The sequence below is a fragment of the Camellia sinensis genome, chromosome 2, assembly GCF_055761805.1.
Source record: "Camellia sinensis isolate YWXY chromosome 2, ASM5576180v1, whole genome shotgun sequence".
Lineage (NCBI taxonomy): Eukaryota > Viridiplantae > Streptophyta > Magnoliopsida > Ericales > Theaceae > Camellia > Camellia sinensis.
In genome coordinates this window covers 56,944,284-56,969,050 of record NC_138962.1, presented here as the reverse complement: position 1 = coordinate 56,969,050, position 24,767 = coordinate 56,944,284, and the positions used below count along the sequence as shown (strand labels likewise).

The 24,767-nt window shown below is 35.9% G+C and overlaps 1 protein-coding gene across 2 annotated transcripts; it reads right to left on the bottom strand.

The window, feature by feature from the left end:
- Window positions 1–4,811: 4,811 nt before the first annotated feature.
- On the bottom strand, window positions 4,812–24,210 carry LOC114309809 (uncharacterized). 2 transcript variants are annotated; one of them, XM_028255635.2, is made up of 8 exons: window positions 23,982–24,210; window positions 18,026–18,741; window positions 17,855–17,932; window positions 16,698–16,938; window positions 15,042–15,141; window positions 7,101–7,239; window positions 5,973–6,356; window positions 4,812–5,369 (listed from the first exon to the last, which is right to left on the bottom strand). In XM_028255635.2, the coding sequence occupies exons 2-8, from the start codon at window positions 18,641–18,643 to the stop codon at window positions 5,169–5,171; spliced, it is 1,761 nt and encodes a 586-aa protein (XP_028111436.2). In that variant the 5' UTR covers window positions 18,644–18,741; window positions 23,982–24,210; the 3' UTR covers window positions 4,812–5,168. The 2 variants fall into 2 exon arrangements, with proteins under 2 accessions (XP_028111436.2, XP_028111428.2); XM_028255627.2 differs by having other exon boundaries at window positions 18,026–18,763; window positions 23,982–24,158.
- Window positions 24,211–24,767: the final 557 nt, after the last annotated feature.

The following is a 24,767-nucleotide window of genomic DNA, read 5'->3' as shown; positions in this document are numbered from 1 at the left end:
TATGTTTAGTTAATATGTTTGTTAGTACATTTAAAAGTGATTCTAACATTATTGTTAATAGATTAAGTACACTCCACCCCTCTCTGTATCTGTCTATGAAATGTATGTATGTAGTATATGATACTAATAGGATGTATCACTCCAACAATGCTATTCAACAATGTTACATCTCATTAATTTATCGAAAAATGTTTGGTAGCTTAATTTATGTGGCTCAAATGATTCGAATGTCTCAAAACGACATCGTTTATAAAATGACGTCATTTTGAGATATTCAAGTCATTCGGGCCATGCAAATTCGAACTATCAAGCATTGTTGTAATTTATCATCCCTACATGATCTCTAATAATGTGACATTAAGATTAGACCCCATATAATAAAATATTTGACAAATCAAAATTTAACACTTGTCAAACACATAATTAGAGGTGATTTTTAAAGGCGATAAATTAGGTGTCTCAAATATTTTTTCTAACCATTAACCACATCCATCAATTGTTTTTGGGGAAATTACTTGACAGTGAGAGATGAGGAAATTATTTACAAAAGCTGGGGGTGCAGCTTCTTTTATGAAATAAATTCACGGAAAAGGTTACAACTTCGCGTATTTGTAATTATTTTTCATCTTTTAAACTGAATAGCAATTTTTCCTTATTTTTATGATCACCAAATTTCCTATGCCTAAGCCTAAGTGAGAAGAAACTATTGAAAGAAAAAAAAAATGTAACTCTGCACATGGCAAGGCTTAACAACATCAACCCATTCTAAGGTAACCGAGAGAGAGAGAGAGAGAGAGAGAGAGAGAGTTTGACCTAGAATATGAAATATTGGCTGATAGGTGAATATTTTCAATATATGAGCTGATAATACCATCAGATATTAATTGATATATGACCCGACCCGTATCGCTGATACTTTCAATACTCTTAAGCTATGTTACATGGACTCTTCAAAATAAATCAAATACCCGTGTTGGACACCCGACACTCGGACAAGGGTATGAGATATGTGTCGGATACTTTTCAACGGATACTTCTTATATAATTGTATATAACACTATTATTATATGTACATATTGTTGTATAATTGCTATAAATGTCATTTTGACACTATAAGTTAAATATAATACCATTTTATCTCACATATTAGATTAAAAATATAAAAATATGACATTTTTTTGCCGAGTTCGCGTATCCTTAAATTTATGATTTGATGAGTCCGACCTCTAGATACATACCCGCACCCGACACCCGTACCCGAGTCCATGTAACATAGCTCTTAAGGGTGTGTTTGATTGGACGGACTGGAAAATGGGGGATTAGAATCTATCGGACTTGAGTCCTGGGACTGTGAATCCCCCGGACTATTTGGTCGGATTGGATATGTATCCTGTGTTTGTTTTTTCATGGGATTAGATGTCTGGATAGGACTATTTTCAGTGAATCCAACGTTTGGTTGGACGGACTGGATAGGATAAATGAACAAAAGACTATTTTACCCTTTTTCAATTGTTTACTAAGTAATAGAAATATTAAACATATCTTTAATATTTTAATTATTTTTAATTAAATAAATTCGTTTTTTTTAAATTAAATAAATAAAATATCAATAAAATTTGTTTTAAATCATTACTGTATAACAAATCATTATTTTTTTTACATGCAAAACTTTACTGTGTTTGTTTATTTACATAATTAAATAAATTTATTTTTTTACACAATTAAATAAATAAATAACCACTAAATTTGATTTAATAAAATACTGTATAACCTGTATAAAAAATTTATATTATTTTTTTAATTAAAATTTTAAATAAATTTTAAATAAAACACATATTAAAATTTAAATAATGAAATTAAATAAATTATAAACAAAATTTTAAAATAAAACATCAATAAAATATCTATAAAAAATTATTTTAAAAATTTAAATAAATAAAACATCAATAAAAAGTTAAATAAAATTATTTTATTTTTAAATTGAGACATTTAAATTTTATTGAATTTTATTAAATATAATACATAATTAAATAGTAGAGGGTCAAAATGGTCATTTTCACATCTAATCCCAACAGTAAATAGTCCCCCACATTCTATCCCACCCCCCTAGGACACAATAGTCCCCCATATGGGGGACATGGAGTCCGGCCGGACTCCATGTCCAGCGGACTAAAAAAAAATCAAACGGCGGATAAGGAACACTATTTGGATTGTAATCCAAATAGTGGATAGTCCCCCTCCAATCCCCCCAATCAAACACGCCCACTTAATATGATGGAGAGACCTAAACTTCAAGTTGCTTCAAATTAAGATATGGTTATTTTGAAGATTTAGACAACTTTTCTCTTTCTCACTATTCTTTGACAGTTAATAAAGGATTGCAGAAGACGACGATTGAAATTTCAGTGACTGGCAGGGAGACTCCAATAACATTTGAACTAAGGATGGAATTAGGATTTTATCACCAAAATGGTCAAAAGATGAATAAATTTTTGTCATCATATACACAAATATACATGCATGTATAATATGATATATAAATTTTATATATATATACACACAAAAAAAAAAAATCAAATATCATAAAAGTCAGGGACGGATCTAGGATTATAACTTTGGGGGGACAAAGTACATTTAACCTCTAACTAATAAAATTTGAAGTTTAATACCAATTTTTACTAACATGAAAAAAATCAATAATGTTACGATAAAATATTAAACTATATATTCCTTGTTAACATAGTTGAGTACAAAAAGATGATCAGACAATTGAGAATATTTTTTTGTCCATATTCACTTACAAAAAAGTAGCAACTATTTCTACATGCATTTATTTACTAAAATTAGGCATCTTCAATTGAGCTCGACGCTCTTTCATAATATCAAAAGCATGAATGATAGAGTCTACATCAAACTCTCGAGCAATATCTTTTTCAATGTACGTAATCAAGTAACTAGCCAGAAAACTATCTTCCATCATATTGCGCCGAAAATTTCCAAATAGTTAAAAAAATTGGGGATCTATTCTATATAATTTTGAAATTATCTAAAAAAAATTTGAGGGTGCGAACTTCTATAATTTTAAATTATTTTAAAATTTCTAATATAATATATGATATTTTTTAAATTTTTGGGGGTGCGGCCCCCTTTAGCCCCCCTAGATCCATCATTGATAGAAGCAATCTCTAATAAGATGAAGTAGTTTTTTTGGTGCAAAATAAAAGAAGAATGCAAGATTAGAGAAAAATGAAATATATGTATGTATATATATTATTTAGGGCAAATTACATATACCTCCTTCGAGGTTTAGCTAAATTACAGATACCCCTTGAGGTTTGAAAAATTACAGATACCCCCCCGAGGTTTATATTTTGATAACAAACTACCCCCTAAGGTTTATATTTTCATAACAAATTATCCCCTAATTTGTTATGAAAATATAACCTTCAGGAGGGTATCTGTAATTTCTCAAACCTCAGGAAATATCTGTAATTTAGCTAAACCTCGAGAGGGGTATATGTAATTTGCCCTATTATTTATATTAGGGACATTTTATATATAAAATGAGATAAATATATTTTTAAAGTACTATAACAAATAATATTTTTTACAGAAATAGAAGAGTTATGTTCCCCTATAATCTTCTCCTAGTTCCGTCTCCAATTTGAACAACCTCTATCATAGTTGGTCACTCAGCGCTGTTTTCTTTGGGTTCATAGCAGAGCAATGAAGAACAAATGCACTACAAGAAATTTCACTTTTGGCGACTAAATTTTTAGTCGCCAAAAGCCTATTTTTTAGTCGCCAATCACTTTTGCCGACTAATATATTTGAGCGCTCGTTTGGTCACCAATGAGATCGTCGGGGAACATTTTTAGGGGCTCTGAAGTGGTTATAGTAAGCCAAAGATCAACAATTCCAATCACTTCCTCTTTCCAGCAACTAGTAACTTGTAGTAAACCTGTATAAAGTGCATTTTTACTATGACAAAATAACTTGTTAATTTATCAGGAAAATTTTACGGTACGGGCTATTAATCGTCATTTGTTTTAAATCAAGAATGCATTTGCCATATGATCCTTTGCCAACCCTAACCAGCACTAGAGAACTAGTCACTCATATCATTTAAGTTGGCTTTGCTTTTTTATTTTTATTTTCTTTCTGTTATTAAGGTGAATAAATTAGTGTAATATTTCTGGCAGGAAAAAAAAGTACCTAGAACTCCATTTGTTTAGTCATTAAAATTGTTTTTGCACATTTTTGTGTTTTGATTGGATTTAGCCTTGGAAATGGCATTGATGGTTGCCGTAGGCAGGGTAGCATTGGTAAAGACCGATCTGTCTCATTAGGTCTAGAAAGCATTTTTTATTTTTAAAAGACAACATTTTATCCATTGGCAACCAAAAATTGTTATTCATTGATTTTTGTTGTATCAAATGTTAAAAAATACGAAAACATGTTTTTAGATTGGTGCATAAATCTTCTAAAAAAGACATTGTACAAGAAAACCTGTTTTATAAGGAACCTGTAATGTAATGCAGCAAAACAAACGAAGCATATATATATATATATGTATGTATGTATTTATTAAAAAAACAAAAAAACAAAAATTTTACTAGAAAGCTCATTTATAAAGGTAATCATTTAAGTTGAAGGTCTGCAGCCTAACCCAAATCTATCAGGTTTTAACTTGGATCGAGTTAAAACCCAATCCAAGCCCTAAACCCAAACCCAACTGTTGAAGCCCAACTGGTCCAATGGCCTGTTGACCCGTAAGACGCAGCCCGTCAATTATTCTTTTATTCATTCCATAACAAAAGTAGAAAATATTATTTCTTCCACAAAATAGACCATTTCATGGGAGAAGTATCAGAAAAAGAAAAAACTAGAGGCATGTGTATATTCATATTACATGAAACAAATTATAACCCACAAAAGACCAGAGGTCTAATGTAAAATCAAGCTTGGTGTTTTTGTCTTTATTGCTTGCATAAATTACAAATTCCCTTCTAACCATCACAAATTATGCTCATCAATCTCTTGTTGTACAAATCCAAAACCACAACACTTTGAAGTTGCTTCCTCAAATAATTTCCAGGCACCAAATGAAGTTATTTTTTGGAATGTGCTCAAGAATTCTAGACAAAGTTAAGCAACACATACCTTATCTACTTCATGAATGTCATGATAGCTTCATGAATAGAACTACTTCGACCAAGATCAGGACGCCGAGCCAGTGAATGAGGCCCGCTCCATACAGATTTGTGATTGTCAGGAAAGAGGGTTCCACATAACTTCAGAAGCATAGGATTTTGAAAACGACGTAAATTCTCGTACATTTTAGCTTTCTGTCTCTTATCTGACAATTCCTGCAATCACAAAAAGACCATTAAGAGAATGAATGCATTTCTTTAGTTACAACACACACGGTAGTCTGCAGTAACATTCTTTACAAAAAAATTGAAGATTCACATTATGGGAATATTAAATACATTCTATCTCATCCAATAAAAAATCCGCAATAGGTTTCGCAATAGGTTTGGCAATAGGTTTGAAAACAAACAATTATCAAGTAACCTATCAACACAACCAAAAAGGCAAAATTATCTAGTAGCCATATGCAGATTTTATTCATATAAAATTTCCCTTCATCTCCTGTGGATCAAAATTTAATTTCCTTAGTAGTTGAACTTGAAATGCCTTCAGAATCTTTTGTAAAATTTGCATTTCAATTCTCTTAGCATCCATAATGGAAGCGGAAGTTGTTAACGTTCAGAGATTCAAACAACCAATGGCCCAACTGTAATCTTAATTTCTTCATATGATTATTGTAATGACCAACCTTTTCCTCATATGATTATGGTGTTGTGCTAAACACCATAAGAAATCTAAGCAGCCTATAACATTTATTTCTGGAAGATCACACATAAAGATTCTGGGGGAAAAAAAATCAGCAGAAAGAAGTCACGTACCTTTAGCTTCTGTTGCTCAACAGCTACAGTTTCGAGCTCATGTTGCATTGATGTTTCTTCTGTCTGAGCATCAACCTGCTGCTGCATATCACCACCAGATTCCACCATATGTGTTGGGTAGTCTCTACTGTGCTCTTCACCAGATCTTTCACCTGGTTGTGAACGTCCAGACATTTCAACCCCTCCTTTTGTCTGCATATCCATTTCATTGCCCTTCTCCTCCTCCTCCTGCTTCTCTTGTATTGGGCTATATAGCTGTTTAGTAACTTCCAACTTCACCTCCTCTACTTTTTCTTCCAAGTCCGCATCTGCATCTGGCCCGGGTGAATTATCCATATTGGATGAAGTATTCTCACCGTAGGGACTTTCTCCAGGTGAAGGTTCCTTTTAAAAGAATGAAAATTAACTTTTGTAAATACAAACTAAAAAGGTAGCACTGGGATATATTTTACTTTATCTAAAGTCAACCAAATTTTATACTCGTTAGTTATATCAAGTCAGTCAAAAGTTCAAAACATATATTCATCAAGCAAGACACAATCGTCGCAGATATGATGAACAAGAAAGTGGCTAAGCTAGTTCCCAACTTCCCAGGATCATTAGATATTCCTTGCAGCTGGGAACTTGATCCAAGAAGCTGAGGTCCTGAGTTCAAGTAGTCCCCCTTAGGTTTTGGGCAAACCTCCAAGGATGTATACCAGTAATGCATAATTGCCTGGTCACGATTGGCCAGGGGACTGCAGAGACAGAAAGACTAGTCAAGCCTTAACACACCCAAACATCTCATTGGCCCTTTTTCATTTCTAATTGACTAATTCAAGATCTATGAATTTATAAATAAGTGAATTCAAAATCTTCAGTCTCAAAAATATTTTGCAAATCTACAGTTTCAAATTAGGTGATTCTATGTTTAAAAAGAAACAGACAAATTTAAATTTTCATAGATAGAATTTTGTAGATTTTTGCAGTCTTTCATTTATTGAGCCAAACACATCAAATTTTCTAATTGGGAATGAGCCAATTCCAAGTTGAACCCATTCACATTTTTAGGACAGCAAATTGGGCCAAGAAAATCCACAAATTAAACTAGAAACCAATGAATATCAGTAGTCAAAGACTTCAATGTACCTCGGGCTTCACTTCTTGAGCCAGATGACTGTAACTAGTCCCTATCTGGTCTTCAATTTGAGCACTCTCCTCACGCTCCTGCCTGCGACGCATCATTACACATATAGCACACAGACAGTCGTCCTTATGCCGTTTAACTCTGTTTTTTTTTTTGTGGGGGGGAGGGAGCGAAGATAACTCAGTAAGTGAATTTTTTTTTAAGGCAACTTGAATGACAAAAATATGAGAACTATTTTCCATAGAAAACTATACTAGTAAATCTATAGACATTTAATGCTTTTAGGATAGAACAAAAAATAAAGAAAAGAAACGAAGACAAAAAAATAAATAATCTCATGTACCATTGACCTAGACTTAAGATTAACTTTCAGAAAATTGAATGAGCTAAACCCATCCACGAAGTGACTGGTCACTTAAATTCAGTGTGACCTAAAAATAGATTTAATAATTACAAGTTCCTTAGAAGCCATCAAATAATCGAAATGGCCAAAGTTTAACCTGAAGCAAAAGTTTATAGTTTAATGCTGTAAGAACCCAGACAACAACAACAATAAAAGCAACCACAAAAGTGAATCCGGCATAGGAATAATAAGTTATAAGTGTGAATTGTAGTTTATATTGTTCATTAAGGATAGTTTAGTCCTTTAGGTGTTTAGGGTTTTATTCTATTAGCCTATATAATTGTACTCAGTTGATCATTCTTAGTTAATTCGACATATATAATATTCCTATTCATTCTCTGTTAATATGGTATCAGAGCAAAGTTATGATCAAACCTAGGTTATTCAAGGCACCAAAAGTTGCACATTGTAGGTCATCGACCATCGTTTCTATCCATCTCAGTTCATTGCAGGTTGCTGGCTCTCTCTCGCATCGCAGGTCTGTCGCTGGTTCTCTCTCGCATCACCAATCATCATTTCTGTCCATCTCTGTTCATCGCAGCTCTGTCGTTGGCTCTCTCTCTGTCGTTGGCTCTCTCTCGCATCATCGACCATCGACATCACTCTCTCTCTTCTCGCAAGTGGTTCATGACTCGTCTCCCTCTTCAGCCTTGAGGTTCGCACTTTTTTCTTTTGTTCGTGGTACGTCTCATCTCTGTATCACAGCCCCTGTTGTTCAACTTCTAGTCGGTAGTTGTTTATTCAAGTGATATCTGGTTCTTTGCTGGTGGTGTATCTCTCTCTCCTCGGCTGCCTTTCACTCTGCTTTGATTTCACTGTGTCTTTTGGTTATAGCAATATGGGTGATGATAAACTGCGAGCTATCACCAAGTTAGATGGTACCAATTATTCTTATTGGCCTCATGTAATGAAGAATTTATAATGGGTAAAGGCATGTGGAACTATGTTATTGGTGTAACTATTAGACCTATGGAATCCAAAGAAACTGCGGCTGATGTTTCTAAATGGGATAAGGAAAATGCACAAATTCTTACTTGGTTTCATAATTCAGTTCAAACTACCATTGGTATGAATTTTTCCAAATATTCTGCTTCTAAACAAGTTTGGGATTATTTGAAAACTATGTACCTTGAGTCTAACTTTGGAAAACAGTATGAACTTGAGATGTCTATTCACAATGCTAGTCAAAAAGATAAGTCCATTTAGGAGTTCTACAATGAGATGTCAACATATTGGGATCAACTTGCTTTAATGGCACCATCAGATTTGCAGATACTTGACAGTTATACCAAGTATCGGGAGAAGTAACGTCTTGTTCAGTTTCTTATGGCCCTTTGTGATCAATTTGAGCCACTTCGGGGAGCTATTCTTCATCGGTCCCCCTTGCCTTCTGTTGATGGTGCTGTCCGTGAGCTTATTGCGGAAGAAACCCGGTTTAAGGTGGCTCATGGTGCTCCTGCCTCTTAGTCAATTTTTGTCACTCCTTCGCTCTTGCCTACCCCACCATCTCATTTATTTCAGGTTTACTAGTAAGCCCAAGCCTCGAGTTTCCATGGATGAGTGCAGCTTCTATCATCAGCGAGGCCATTGGAAATATGCTTGTTCTAAATTTTTGCAGTCCAAGGGTTGTTTATCTGGTCCACCATCCTCTAAGCCGCCATCTTCGGGATCTTGCTCATCTACCGCCTTTTCTGCACCAGCTTCTGAAAATGGTCCGTCTTCCAATATGCAGTCTATGTTTGAGCAGTTCAAGCCTTTCATGGTAGCTAATCCAAATCTTTCGTCCTAGGCCTCCGCTATGACTACCACTCAGTTAGATTTGTCTGGTTCATCCTCTTCTGGTAATATCCACACTTCGTGGATTTTAGATTGGGGTTGTTCACATCATATGACCCCTGTTGCATCTCTCCTTAGTAATTGTGTCTCCCCTTCTTCTTCTATCACTATTGCTACTACTAATGGTTCTTCTCATAGTTGTCAAATCGGGATTCGTATCGGGAATCGAAATAACCTCGTCTCAAATCGCGAATCGAATCGAATCGCGAATCATAAAGATTCGGTCACTTTTTTAAAATTACTTAAAAACATATATCTACACATTTAGATGATAAATATATCTTATGAATATGAAATAATTAGACTTAAATCAATAAAAATGTTATTTTGAATGATAATCACGTAGTTTAATAAGTAAGAAGTTAATAAAGGTTCCTATGTAAGATCACTATCTTACCTTTTTTTTCTTTTATAGATATTTCTTATCAACCATTCTTAATAAAGATAATAACCAAATTGACAAATTATCAATTTTTAAGGTAACAATAATTAACAATGATATTGATATTTGGATAATAAGCATACATACTTTTTAAGTAATAGTAAGTAATAAGAAAGAATTATTTAGAATATTTTATTTTAAAGCCTAAAACATTTTAAAAGATATAACTGACCTCACACATGTAATATTCAATTATATTCAATTTAATAAAATAGCAATAGATAATTCATAGTGTAATTTTAATCTTAAATATCTTTAGAAGATATATTACATTTTTTAGGGGGGGGAAATGATAAGAAAGGTTAAAAATATGTTAGATTTGACTGAATTTGATTGGATTCTATTAAAAACTCCATGATCACTAAAATAACAATAAATCATGTATATATGTTGGTTATCTTGGTATCAAATGCTATTAGAAGTTATATTATGTCATTTTCACTAAAAAGATGGAGAAAAAAAAAGTCGAAAATATGTCAGACGCAATAATTTTTAAAATTGCATGAATCGTAAAAAGTGAATCGAATCGTGAATCGATTGTGAATCGTGCGATTCACTAGAGATTCACTTCCAAAATAGATTCACCTATAGATTCGTATCGATTTTGCAAAAATTACGAATCGAATCGCGAATCGTAAGATTCTGATAACAGAGGTTCTTCTATGTCTATACACTCTATTGGTTCTATTTCCTCTTCCCATTTGTCTCTTTCTCCTGTATTTTATGTGCCTCACCTTTCGCTCAGCCACAATTGTCTGACTCTGGTTTTGATGTTGTTTTCTCTTCTTCTCATTGTGTTGTGCATGATCGGGTATCCAAGAGGCAAATTGGGATCGGGCGTAGAGTTAGAGATTTGTATACCTTGGACAGCTTGCATGTTCCTTCAAAAATGTCTTCTACTGCATTGTCTTCTTTCTGTTTAAACAATAAGTCTTCTTTATTTTATATTTGACATTCTAGGTTAGGTCATCTATCGAGTGATTGTTTGAGGATGTTAGTTCGGTTTGGATATTTAGGCAATTTTCCCATTGATGATATTTCTGAGTGTCGAGGTTGTAAACTGGCTAAAATGTCTGCTCTTCCTTTTAATAAAAGTAGTTCTATTTCTTTTTCTCCTTTTCATTTGGTTCATACTGATGTTTGGGGTCCTTTCCCTATAGTTACCAAGGGTGGTTCGCAATATTATGTCTTTTGTGGATGATTATAGTCGGTTTACCTGGATTTATTTGATGACCCAAAAATCTAATTTTTACAAAATGTATTCTAATTTTCACTCTATGATTCGCACTCAGTTTTCCACCACCATTAAAGTTCACCGTTCTGATATGGGTGGGGGGTGAGGATTACTTGTCTGAGTTTGAAGAGTTTTTAGCTACTAATGGCACTATTCATCAGCCTTCGTGTTCTGACACTCCTGCCCAAAATGGTCGAGCTGAGCGCAAAAATTGCCATCTCCTTGATACCGCTCGCTCTTTGTTGCTCTCGTCTTTTGTCCCTTCTATTTTTTGGGGAGAAGCTGTGCTCACTGCTGCATATCTTCTCAACCGGATGCCTACTCTTCTCTCGGGCTCATCTTCGTATGAGCGTCTTTTTGGTGTTACTCCCAATTATTCTCTTCTTCATATTTTCGGTTTTGCATGCTTTGTGCTCCTTTCTAAACGGGAGCGCTCTAAGCTTAGTTCTCGTTGTGTCCTATGTGTGTTTTTAGGGTATGGCATTAATCAAAAAGGTTAACGGTGCTATGATCCTACCACCAAAAAGCTTTGTGTCTAGGCATGCCACCTTTTTAGAAAAACTACCCTACTACACTATACCTTCCACCCTGTCCCTATTACTAAGGATGAATTGGTTCACGTTGACCCATTTCCTCCTGATGTTTCTCCCAATGAGTTTGTTTCTGATCTTGAGGTCTCTACTTTGCCTCTTACTAGCACTTCTGTTGTCTCGCCAACCATTTTCTATCCCGCTCCCGCTTTCCCTGCTCCTCTTCTTGTTTATCAGCGCCGCAAAGCACTTCTGAGCTCGCCTGTCTCTAGCTCTACTGTCCCTCCAATTGTTTCTTTGGATCCCACTCCTCTTGCACATCGCTGTCTAACGTGAGACCATTATCCTCCGAACTGGTATGGTTTTGGTAATACATGTTTTCCCCTTTCTTATCAGTCTTTTCTTTCTTGTCTTCATACTTATCTTGTGCCCAGGTCCTATAAGGAAGCTTGTCATGATCCCAATTGGATTGCTGCCATGAATGACAAGTTAACTGCTTTGGCTAACACTCAGACTTAGGATTTGGTTCCATTACCTGCTGACAAGAATATTGTAGGCTGTAAATGGGTCTATAAGGTCAAAACCCTTTCTGATGGTTCTTTGGAACAGTACAAAGCTCGTTTGGTTGCCCAGGGGTTTTCTCAGGAGTATGGGATTGATTACGATGAGACTTTTGCCCCCGTTGCCAAGATGAATACTGTTCACACTCTTATCTCTGTTGCTACTGCCTATCACTGGCCTTTGTTTCAACTAGATGTCAAAAATGCTTTTCTGAATGGGCATCTTGTTGAAGAAGTGTATATGTGCCCTCCACCGAGTCTCTCTCACCCTCTTGGTGTTGTTTGTCATCTTCGCTGAGCCCTCCTGGTGTTGTTTGTCATCTTCGCTGAGCTCTATATGGTCTCAAGCAGTCTCCTCATAATTGCTATGAACGCTTTCACTCTGTTACACTTCAGCTTAGTTTTTGCCCTAGTCATCATGATTGTGCACTTCTGTTGGCCTTGTTCTGCTTCTCGTATATGTGGATGATATGATCATCACTAGCTCTGATTATGGTACTATTGAGGAGGTTAAGCATCAGTTGTTTCAGGAGTTCGAGATGAAGGATTTGGGATCTCTTCAGTATTTTCTTAAGAATTGAGGTTGCTACTTCTCCTACTGGGTATCTTCTCTCTCAGATTAAATATGCTCGTGATATTCTTTCTTGTGTCAATCTCACTGATGACAAAATTGTCAGCACTCCTCTTGAGTTGCATGCTAAGTTTTCGGCTTCTGATGGCGCTCCTTTTGAGGATCCCATTATGTATCGTGAGTTGGTTGAGTGCCTTGTTTATCTCACTGTTACTCGTCCGAATATCTCCCATGCTGTGCACATTCTCAATCAGTTTATTTCTGCTTCTCGTTCCACACACTGGGATATCTTACTCCGTACTCTGCACTATCTTCGTGGCACTTTGTTACAATGTTTGCTGTTTTCTGCCTCTTCGGACTTGACTCTTCGTGCCTATGCTAATGCTGATTGCGTAGGTGACATCTCTGATCGCAAATCCACTTCTGGTCTTTGTGTTTTCCTCGGTGATTCTCTCATATCCTAGAAAAGTAAAAAACGATCTGTTATTGCTCGTTCCACAGCTGAGGCTGAGTATCGTGCCATGGCTCATGCTACTTCCGAGATCGTTTAGCTTCAGTGGTTTCTTTCTGATATGGGTGTCTCTCTTTTTGATCCGACTCCGTTATATTATGATAATCAAAGCACTGTCCAGATTGCCCATAATTCAATCTTTCATGAGCAGACCAAGCATGTTGAAATAAAATGTCACTTTGTCAGACAGCATCTTTAGGCTAGCACTATTACTCTCCCTTTTGTTCCCTCCTCTCTTCAGTTGGCCGATTTTTTTATGAAGACTCACACTGTTGATCGTTTTCGTTTTTTTTCTTGGCAAACTTTCAATACTTTCTGCACTCGCATCCTCAGTTTGAGGGGGGGTGTGAATTGTAGTTTATATTGTTCATTAAGGATAGTTTAGTCCTTTAAGTGTTTAGGGTTTTATTCTATTAACCTATATAATTGTACTCAGTTAATCATTCTTAATTAATTCAACATATATAGGTTGCGTTGGTAGAGCTTTCTAAATATGATTTGAGAATAGGAGTTGTATTTTGAGTTTGTGAGTTTTGGAATTATGGTTTGAGTGTAGAAAATTTATTTAGTGAATGACTTTTGAAAAGAGTTTTGAATTGAGTGGGAAATTTTTGATGTGACAAATGATATTTGATACAAAAATTTACAACTCATAACAAAATACACAACTCAAAATTCTATTAAAACTCATAAAAAATTCAGAAAATATTTTTTGTTGAATATATAAAAATTAACATGTCAATTGCAACAAAAAAAAAATTGCACTGTTCCGGTCAACCGGTGGGATGACCGGTTAGTCTAAATTTTCCTGCCCTCGATCGAGTTTTCAAAAGTTCACCTGGAATTAATTTTTGAAAGGTGTAAACAAACACCACGTGCGAACATTATACTGGAACTAAAGTTCCAAAACACAAACAAACAGAGCCATAATAATCCTATTCATTCTCTATTAATAATAATAACACAACCAAAAATAAACATGGACAAGTATAAGCAATTTAATTAGTAATTCACCAACTTAATAATTGTTTGAATAAGAGCTACTATGTCTTCTCAATTATGTACTTATGAGGGATACCATTATTACCAAAGCAATCGGTAAATCAGCAATTATTGGGACCTCAAATTTCACTGAGCTCAACAAAGCCGACATCATCATTCAACTCCAAGTCTTTTGAGCAGTAAATCTGTTGTGGGCAATCAGACTACTCCACCTTTTACTTCCCTGTGCTTCACTCTTTCATCCACCTTCTCATTGCATCTAAGCTTGCTTTCTCTCTGTATCGTCCTAAATTTGACTCCTAAATAAATCTCCTTCTATCTTTTCCTTTTCTATATTTATTTTTATTTTTTCGTATCCACATTAAATAGGTTAACTCCAAGCACCATTATTCATAAAAAATAATAATAATAATAAAAATAAAAAAAATAAAGAAAAACATTGATGATATTCAAACTCACCACAAATATCTAATCCTATCAATTGCCATAACCAAAAGAAGCAAAAAAATGCATTAAATGGTTCCAGATACTGTACAAGAAAGTGCTCTAGCCAGCACAGAGATGAGCTCCAACAGACATCTTGATATTAAGTGTCTGTATTAGATCGAAAGGAACAAGCTACATGCACTTAGCAGTAATGCTGAAATACCAATGACAAAGACTGAGTATCAACTGTAATATTTACTAGTTTACCAGAAAAGCCAAGACTTTTAACACGTTGATTCCATTTTAACTTCTCAACTGATATACTATCATTAACAAAACATTTTTTGGAATAACTATGGTTCCAATGAAGTAAAACCACAACAACTACTCAGAATAAAATCACATAAAAGAAACCTGCAAAGGCATACCCATGGCGCTTTCGCATCTTATGTTTTAATGAACCACCTTTCACCTGCATCTTCTCATTGCTGCTAGGCGCAACATCCTTTGATTGAATGCTTTCAACACCTACAAAGAAGAAAATACTGTTGTTAACAAATAAGGCAAGCATATTATTTTTTTATTTTTTATTTTTTAAAAAAAAAGAAAAAAAAAAGAACTTATTGCTACCATGACATGCATATGTAATAGAAAGCAGCCAGATATCACCTGGTGATTTCAGTCTTCGTTTTTTTTATGTTCACTTCCCAAGTGAATTTACACAACAAATGTAGTACGTACATGTAGGACGTACCATAAAATAATGATAGATCCTACTTGTACACATGGCGTTTGTTGTATGCTATGTTACATTTTCTCTTCTAAATTTGTGATGTATCCATGTCGAACAATTGAAACTTTTAGTAAAGGTACGAGATATGTGTCCAGTATGCTTAGTTGGACATACATCCATGAAGTATGCCTGAATAGTCTAGTTTACTGTATAACAATGTATAAGACTCCCATTTTATGCATAAATACTCTATGTTAGTTTGTAAACACCATTTCACACTACATAGATAAAATAAGTAAGAAATATGAAAACTGCATGAGAATTAGATTGTGTATCTATGGCCAATCTATGGTAGCAGTGGGACTTCATATATTATTTTTTTATCAATTGGAATAATTTATGGTTGCTTAATTGGACTAACAAAATGAACTATCCAGCATTAGTTTCTCAACCTTCGACTTAGGATTAGTCAGTTCTATTTCTCAATGGAGACAGAAGAGATATAACTTAGCGGTAGTCGGAAGAGTGTCACCTTGACGTGGTGAAAGTCATCAATTGATGAATCTGACACTAAGCATAGGTTTTAGGGGGAAAAAATTTAAAAAGTGAAATCCATCAATTGACAAATATCATTTTCCTATGCAATAATCCCTGTAATCACTAATGTTAACCAATGGGGTGAGCAAACAACTAAATTTGACTAGCGCCGCTTTGTGGTGTGAAGTCTCGAGTTCAACTCATATAGAGAGAAGTTTGATACCCTTTGTGGTGATGTTTATTTCTCCCCCATTATATGGGGGTTGTATGGAGCTAGTAATTATTGGGCTTGGGCTTTGGGTTGTATGTAGCTAGTTTGGGCTTGGTCATTGGCTGTGTTAAGTTTGGTGATTGTTGACTTTCTAGATATTGTTGAGCTAGTGCTCTATTTGATGTAATATTTCTCATATTTGTACTTACTCTCCTATTGATTCACACAACACAACAAACACACAAAAAAACTAAATTAGACAAATAATTATAGTATGCAGATACCAGGAACAAAACACAGCACACCAGTACCCACGTATCTTCAGAGCATAGTCAATTGAGGTAAGGAACAAAACAGTAAAACATCAAGTCAATGATTATATCAATGTGTCAAAATACATAGATCAACAGTAAACTGGGAAGTTGCAATAAAATATCTGTAATTGTCAAAAAAAAAAAAAAAAAAAAAAAAAAAAAGAGAAGAAGAAAAAGAAAGAACAAAAGAAGATCAAGAAGAAGCAAAAAATTTAAAGTAACAAATATTGTTAAAGAATGTTCAAACAAAACCATGAAGCAAGGAAGAGCATGACCATGAAAACCTCACCATTAATACCGGGATGTTCGGTATACAACCCAGCAGCCGTCCAATACTTTGAGAAGTTCTTCTTCACGCGCTTCATGAGCTCCACAACATAATCACCTTTATTGTTATATTTGTAACAGTTTTCCCAGATATATTGCACATCCTTAAACACATCCTCTGAATTCATGTACTTAACACCGCTTTCAAGGTTGCTGCATATTGTCCCAAAATCCATAGGTGTATCAATGACATCAAAGTAATCCTGGTTCCAACCGATAAGAAGGTACATGGCATTAGGCAAATCAAAGGAGTATAACAAAGTATTTTGGAATAACACAGTACATCTAAAACTGGCACACACAACAACAAAAATCCCAAACAATTGAAGTACTCTCTTTTCATGATTTTAAGCAGCATAATGAATAGCATGATCCTTGAAACAAGCAAAAAAATTTTCCTTTTTTGTTTAATCAAAGCCAGTTATAATAAAGGAAAGAATGGATAACATCTCCAACGATAATAAGAGGAACAATGGCATCAATGATGTCCCTTATACACAATAGTGGTGGTAGTATGGATCCTGATAAATTATAGATTAAAGGTTTTGGTATTTCTACACTTGTGACTAGTAGATCCCACGCACTAAGTATATGCAGGTGGGGGCAAATATTGCCATATCTTGTTTGTAAATCTTTCTAACATAGAGAAACCACAACAACTGTAGACATAACCGTAGTTTGGGAGTGAAACACATAAATCTTGTGTTTTATGTGTCCGTGCAATTTACAATTCCTGTTTATTTTTGGAACAAACAATTCCTGTTCATTGTTTCTCTCTACTTTTTGTGTCTCACTGGTCCTAGGTGTTCCGTAATTCCCATCCAGTAGCATCCGACTCTTTACAACATACTAATGTACCCCAACTTCTCAAATAGAAATAGAAATAGAAACCAGCAGCTAATAGACAAGAAATTTCAAAATAATACACTTTAAACAGCTCTTGATGACACCCCCCCGGTTGTGCAGAAACATAGAAATGTCTCTCATTCCAGAGATATTGGCAAAGAACAAGATGAGAGAGATTACATTATAATCTTTAATAAGGGCCAAGATTACAAAACAGTATCCCACCCTAATGTAATACACTTCAATACAATGAACAATACACTTCATACTCACAGGTATTCCCAACGCAACAGGATTCACGGGAGCATTGAAGGGCTCAGCAGCATCCATTTTCATTATCTTCTTAATTACCTATTTAGGGACAAAAAGGAGGATTAGAATAAGTAAATATGCAAATAGACATCATTTGTAGGTATTTAGAAAACAGCAATATATTCAAGATACCTCCAGGGAAGCAGTTAATTCTTGCTCATTATAGTGAGGATCCCGACAAAGTACCCCAGGTTCTTTTTGGTTTGTACACTCACTCTGCACCACTGCAGCATTACTACACTGATTCATACCTAAAGAACCAAAGCCCCTTGATGATTTAATTTTTATGCTCCCAGCTTTCTTGGATGGATTACCCGAAACAGCTGTATTCACATCAGGCAATGAGTTGGCACTGTCTTCCATTTTCTCACTAACTATTCCCTGATTTTCTTGACCTACTTGCTGGCTACTCTTGTCAGTATCACTTTGTGTAGGCACATCTGAAGAAGTAAGCTGAGATTGTAACGTTTTCGTCTTGATTTTCACTTTGACGCGCCCATAAACCAACTTTGCAGATGCCTTATTAATTAATCTGTCAGAATTAATACTTGCAAGTTTCTCTGGCTGATCAGTTTCCATTGAAGATGGTGTCTCAGCCTCCATTCCACAGTCATTATCATCATTGTCAATATCACCAAAACCAGAATTATCTTCTGTATTTAGACTGACAACGTTTTGGGTGGGCTCGTTCACTACCACCACAGGGAGCTTCTTTGATTTGCCTTTCTTATTCCCACGCTTGCGCTTCATGTTCTAACTACCAAAAACTTATTGACGGACTTTCTTCTATCACAGAAGCTTTCTAAATGGCCAACCTGATTCAGATACTCCTGCCCTTGAAATGTGTGCTAACATCATCGGGCGTACACACTTGTAAGAAAGACACAAAAATGAAAAACAATGCAAACAAACTAGTTGGAAAAATTAAATAGACCTGCGTTACCTGTGATTTTGTGGAAACACTTCTAAACTGTAGAGAAAACTAACTACAATACTACTACACATTCCACTGAAGGAGGTGGGGAAAAAATAGAGGGGCACAAGAGAAGAGAAAACAAATTAGGTTCCCTTCAAAATAAGGTCTCCGTTTTTGTTAAAATCTACCTCACCTCACCTACTTCACCCACTTAAACCTACTCCACTAAACCTAACCCACTACACCACTACCACCTCCACTTCACCTACTCCTCACCTACTACACACTCACCCTCTCCTATATATAGGAATCTTGTAACAATTACAAACATCAATCAATAATACAATTCTCTTTTTCTCTTTATACATTAAATTTCTACATGGTATCAGAGCAAGGTTAAGAAGCTAGTAATTCTGCTTCACCGGCGGGCGGCAGCCTCGCCTTGGCCGCCCGCCGGACCTCCACACATTCCTTCACTCCGCTGCCACAAATTCCACATCTCTCTCTAGATTTAGTATATACAGAGAGCTATGGAGTCTAAGCCAAGCTTACTGAGGAACATTCTGGTTCGACTCTTTGTCTTCGGTGTTCTCATCATCGCCGTCCGATTCACCTACGTCGTCACCATCAGAGGCGAATCCTGCGATCTCGGAAGCTTCTGCTTCTTTTCCTCGCCGGAAAATCTCAACCTCGTGATCGGCGTCCAAAATCGCAGGTCATCGGCGATCATTTCAAACGACGCCGCCCTGATTGCATCGTCAGCGACATGTTCCATCCCTGGACTGCCGACCTTGGTGCTCGCCTCGGCATTCCCAGGTTCTTGTTCTATGTTACAGAGACATTTGCTTTGCCGGGTCTCCCCGATGATAACATCATATTTACCAAGAGAAAAATCCCATACTGGTTTAAGGAGAAAGGAACTGGTTATGGACAAATAATTGACGAGGTCATGTTACTTTCCAACCCATGTGCACTTTTGTTTTTATTCTACTTTTTGACATACCAACTCATGTGCACCTTTTCTTTTTTTTTTTTTTTTCTGTTTTATTCTACTTTTTGACCCATCATTCCACCACCTTCCTCTTTTTTTCTAAATCATATTTTTATCACCGCCCACTCCATGATACCTATTTATTATTATTATTATTATTATTATTATTAAAAAAAAAAAAAAAAAAATTCATTCCATTTATTTTTTCTGCTCAGTCTTGTACCTTCAAGCCATTCGGATTTGCACAATACACTCATTTTATTTCTATCGGTATTTCGCCCTGATCACAATTTTACACCAAAAAAAAAAAAAAAAAAAAAAAACAACAAACCCAAACAACCACATCCACAGGCGGGCTTTTTCTTCTCTACTCTGCCGCCGGTCTCTTCTTCTTGCCTCCGTCTTGGCCGGCCCTTGACGGTGTTGCCTCCGGATTTCCCACGCCACCGAGCACATTTACTCCCTGCTCCTCCACTGCCGCATATGGCGGTCCTCCAAATCGGAACATCACGGTGGCCTTCCGCTTCAGCTCCTTGTTTTCTGTCCTTAGCACGCTTATCTCTGCTCGCGCATCCTTATACATGCGTTGGAGCAGAGCCAGCTGGGAGTTTAAATGCTGCACCTCATTTGTCCTACTCTGCAGCCGGTTCGACAAATTTGTGACCGCCGTCATGGTTTCCACGCATGACTTCAGAGTATACTGATTAGCCTCAATATCAGTTTGCATCGCCATTTTTTGCTCCACCGACCGCATCGGAAAGTTCAATGGAGCAAAACCAGAGGTGTTTGGTTGCGGTTCACTGGCCACCGCACCAGTTATTTCTCTTGTGGGCTCGTTCAGTTCTGGAAAGAGCGTGAGCAGGTTCTGGGTAACTGGACGGGAAGAAGAGGCCATGTTTTTGAGTTGCTAGGTGTTTCAGAGAAGGGTTGGTTTCCGGGTGTTTCAAGATTTGCAGAGACAAGCTCTCCGAGCGTTCAGAGGTTTCAGACTCGTATGCACAGCCTTCGCCTCAACCTTGTTTTAAATAGCCAGGGCCAGCCACGCGCATCGCGCGCCTCTTGCCGCCCGACAAACTGGCACGCCTTTTCATGGCACATCTTTTGATAAAGTGGACACGCCTTTTGATGGCACGCCTTTTGACAAAATTGGGCACACCTTTTGAGGGTGCGACTTTTTAAGGGTCCGACAAGACTCTGTAAACTGTCCTGACATTGATTCCGGTTAGCTCCTTTATGGGTCCGACAAGACTCTGTAAACTGTCCCGACATAGATTCCGGTTAGTTTCTACACGGGTCCGACAAGACTCTGTAAACTGTCCCGACATAGATTCCGGTTAGTTTCTACAAGGGTCCGACAAGACTTTGTAAACTGTCCCGACATTGATTCCGGTTAGTTTCTACAAGGGTCCAGCAAGACTCCGTAAACTGTCCCAACAACTGTCACAACATTGTCTGCTACAACGGTCCGACATGACCCCATAAACTGTCTTCTACATCGTTATGACACCACCATACAGTGTCCTCTACAACGTTATGACACCACCGTCCAGTGTCTTCACTAATGGTCTGACACGACCATACAGTGTCTCCTATCCTTTTTTTTTTTATTTTTATGTATTTTCTTGTTTTGTTACTCTCTCCAAACTCAAGTTGGTTAGTTCCTATCCCCCTTGAGTTTGCGGGGGGCTGTTAAAATCTACCTCACCTCACCTACTTCACCCACTTAAACCTACTCCACTAAACCTAACCCACTACACCACTACCACCTCCACTTCACCTACTCCTCACCTACTACACACTCACCCTCTCCTATATATAGGAATCTTGTAACAATTACAAACATCAATCAATAATACAATTCTCTTTTTCTCTTTATACATTAAATTTCTACAGTTTTGTATTTGGCTGTACATGAAAACAGTTTATGAAAACAAGCTAACTAGTCCATGCAAAGCACTTTCCTACATCTTGACTTGTGTTAAGTGCAGGAAATTTTTTGCTATAAATCTCCTTAAATGCCAATATGAAGTCCATCTTATTGCTAATTCAAACTATCTCAATACGAATCATTTTCATTTGTTTATACTCCCATTTACTTGGTAGATAATTCTCACACAAAGAGATTAGAAGTTAATTCTATTTCATTCGAAATTTCTCCGGAGAACAATTTTACGTCAATGAAACCAGACGAGGAGGTGGGGGGCACCCCCCAAAGAGAGACTCGGCGGGGAAAAGTGAGAAAACCAAAAACTATACTTTCTTTTGTTACCTAAACAGGTCAACCAATTTTCAAAGAAAATTTTACTCTCATATTAACACAAAATTGCACAGAATTTGAGGAAAACACAAATATTTTGAATTCAAGTGTTAGCTATTGTCAAATAGAGTGCCAACCTCTATGGACAGAATAACTTTCAAACACTGATGTCAAGATTTGCACCAGCACATGTATCACTTTAATTAGAATTTGAACCATCCTTTGGGTTTTTTGACCTGTTTGGTGTAGGTTGTAGCTTATTTTGGAAGTATATGCTAGAGTGTTTGGTACAACTTATTCTTACATCTTATGAGGCAAAAATTATTCTAATAAGCTGAAAAAACTGAATAATGCAAAGTTGTAAAGGGATGGTTTTACCTTTTGCAATTAGATTATCAGTTTTTAGCTTGCTAAAAGCTGCACTAAAAGAAATCATTATCCTTTTCTAGGTTTGGACTAAAAATAACACACGTGGATTTCTCATATTATCATGCAAAACAAAAATACATACACATCAATATCAATTCTTTTCCCTATTCTTTTGGTTTGATATATAATCTGTAATGTCTATTGATATGGCAACTGTATGATGAATCTATAGGATCCAATAAGTTGTACCTTTAGGATTACTCCTTTTTCATTTTCTCAAATTATATGTGTATAAATCATTGTCCATGCTCTTTGAAACTGCTCTACAACAAGCCAAAATGCAATCTATTTTCTCTTTTCTTTCAATTTTTTGCCGCTAAGAAGAATTCAGAAGCATATGTCTATTATGATCCTTAATTTTTTTTTAAATTGAATTTTCTAAACAATAAAATCACCACTCTGTTTGGTTTTGGGTTTTTTGAAAACTGTTTTTGAGTTTGCAATCGTATTTTTTTATTTTTTGCAAATGTTTTTTGTATTTTAATCAATTTTTTAATTTTACTTTTTAGATCCACTTAATCTAGATACACTTACAAAGTACGAAATTTGTGAAAAAATATTTAAAATTTCACTAAATAATTTTTTTTTTAATAATAGTACAATTTTGTATTCTTTTTTATATTTATTGAACTCTTTTTAGATTTCTTCACAAAAAATTTACTTTTTTTTAATATTGTGTTTGGTTGGGGGATTTGAAGAGGGATTTGGAAAGATAAATGGAAAAGGTAGGTGAAATGTGAATAAAACATACCTATATTTCACCTAGTTTCACACACCTTTTCCCTTTCCCTTTCCCTTTCCCTTTCCCTTTCCCTTTCCCTTTCCAAATCCCTCCTCAAATCCCCCAACCAAACACGACATAAGTATATTTAGATTAGGTGCATCTAAAAAAATGACTAAAATACAAAAAATAAATAAATAAATAAATAACAACAAAACACGAAAACTCAAACTCAAACTCAAAAACTGTGTTTTTTGAAGACTCAAAACCAATCAGAGTTATTCACCCAAAAAAAAAACCAATCAGAGTGAATATATTCACTTCCATTAAAAGGCAAACGATCCGTTTTTCAGCATACAAAACAATCATTTTTCATCATCGACTATGAAATTTGACATCAACACCTCTAGCTTTTTCCTCTCCAATGTTAAATTGTCCTCAATGAAAAAAAAAAAAAAAGGATCTTTGCAAATTTTCAAACACAAGGGGCTTCTTGGGGACACAATTTGGACATCCATCATCATAATCAACAACTTAACACCCCATATGAACAAACCCTAGAACCCACAAACCAAAAACAAACCATATTGACTAAAATTACACTAGTATAATAACATAAATTAAATCGATCTCCATGAAATTCTTAATTCAAACAGATGAACATATTTACACAGAATAGATCACAGAGTCAGGCAAAGGGAAAAACACGAAACCCTAATCACTATTCGATCGAAGTGAAGAAAAACTATAGAGAAAGGTGAAGAGAGGGTGTACCTATGTTTGTTCGAGCGACTTTCTCGGAGCCTTTTATAGGTTTTGTAGGTTTCAACCCGAATTAGTGATCCAGAGAGAGAGAGAGAGAGAGGGCGAGGAGGGTTAACAGTTCAAACTTCTTTCCGGTAATTACCAAACCACCAAATCTTCGCCACATCGCCTAAGGGCTGTTTGGTGGAGGCTTTTCCCAATATAAGCCATTTTTGTATTGTATTTTCAAAACTAGGCCAACTTCTGACGGAATTCCAGAACTAAGTTAAAGCGCTATTACTATTCGCGCTTTTACTGTTAGGAGCGCAAAAGTAGATGAACAGGAAAATCGCTATTACAAATAGCGACTTTGATTAAGAAGTCGCTATTACAAATAGCGCTTCTAGTGTTTGTTTTTCTGCGGATAAAAACGCTTTTTCTAACAGCGCTTTTTGCAAAATTGCCCAAAAATGCTATTTCTAATAGCGATTTTAACAAAAGAAAAAACGCTATCTCTAATAGCGATTTCAGTTCAAATTTTGTTGCCAAAAAAACGCTATTTCTAATAGCGATTTCATTTAAATGAAATCGCTTTTTAGATCAGCGTTTTCAAAGTCTTCATATATACGAACGAACCCCCCCCTCATTTGCATACGTTTTTCAGATTTTCAGACTTAGGTTTTTGGCTCTCTGCTCTCTGCTCTCGCTCGCTCTCTGCTCTCGCTCGCTCTCTCTCTCTCTGCTCTCGCTCCTCCATCTCAGCTCGCTCTCGCTCTCTGTCTCTGCTCTCTCTCTCTCCGTGGTATGACATTAACC

Coding starts and splice junctions, on each gene's coding strand:
- LOC114309809 (XM_028255635.2), bottom strand. CDS start 18,643: ATGAAGCGCAAGCGTGGGAATAAGAAAGGCAAATCAAAGAAGCTCCCT. Junction 15,142..16,697: donor CGAACATCCCGGTATTAATG/GTGAGGTTTTCA, acceptor TCTTCTTTGTAG/GTGTTGAAAGCATTCAATCA. Junction 6,357..7,100: donor CTCAAGAAGTGAAGCCCGAG/GTACATTGAAGT, acceptor TTCTTTTAAAAG/GAACCTTCACCTGGAGAAAG.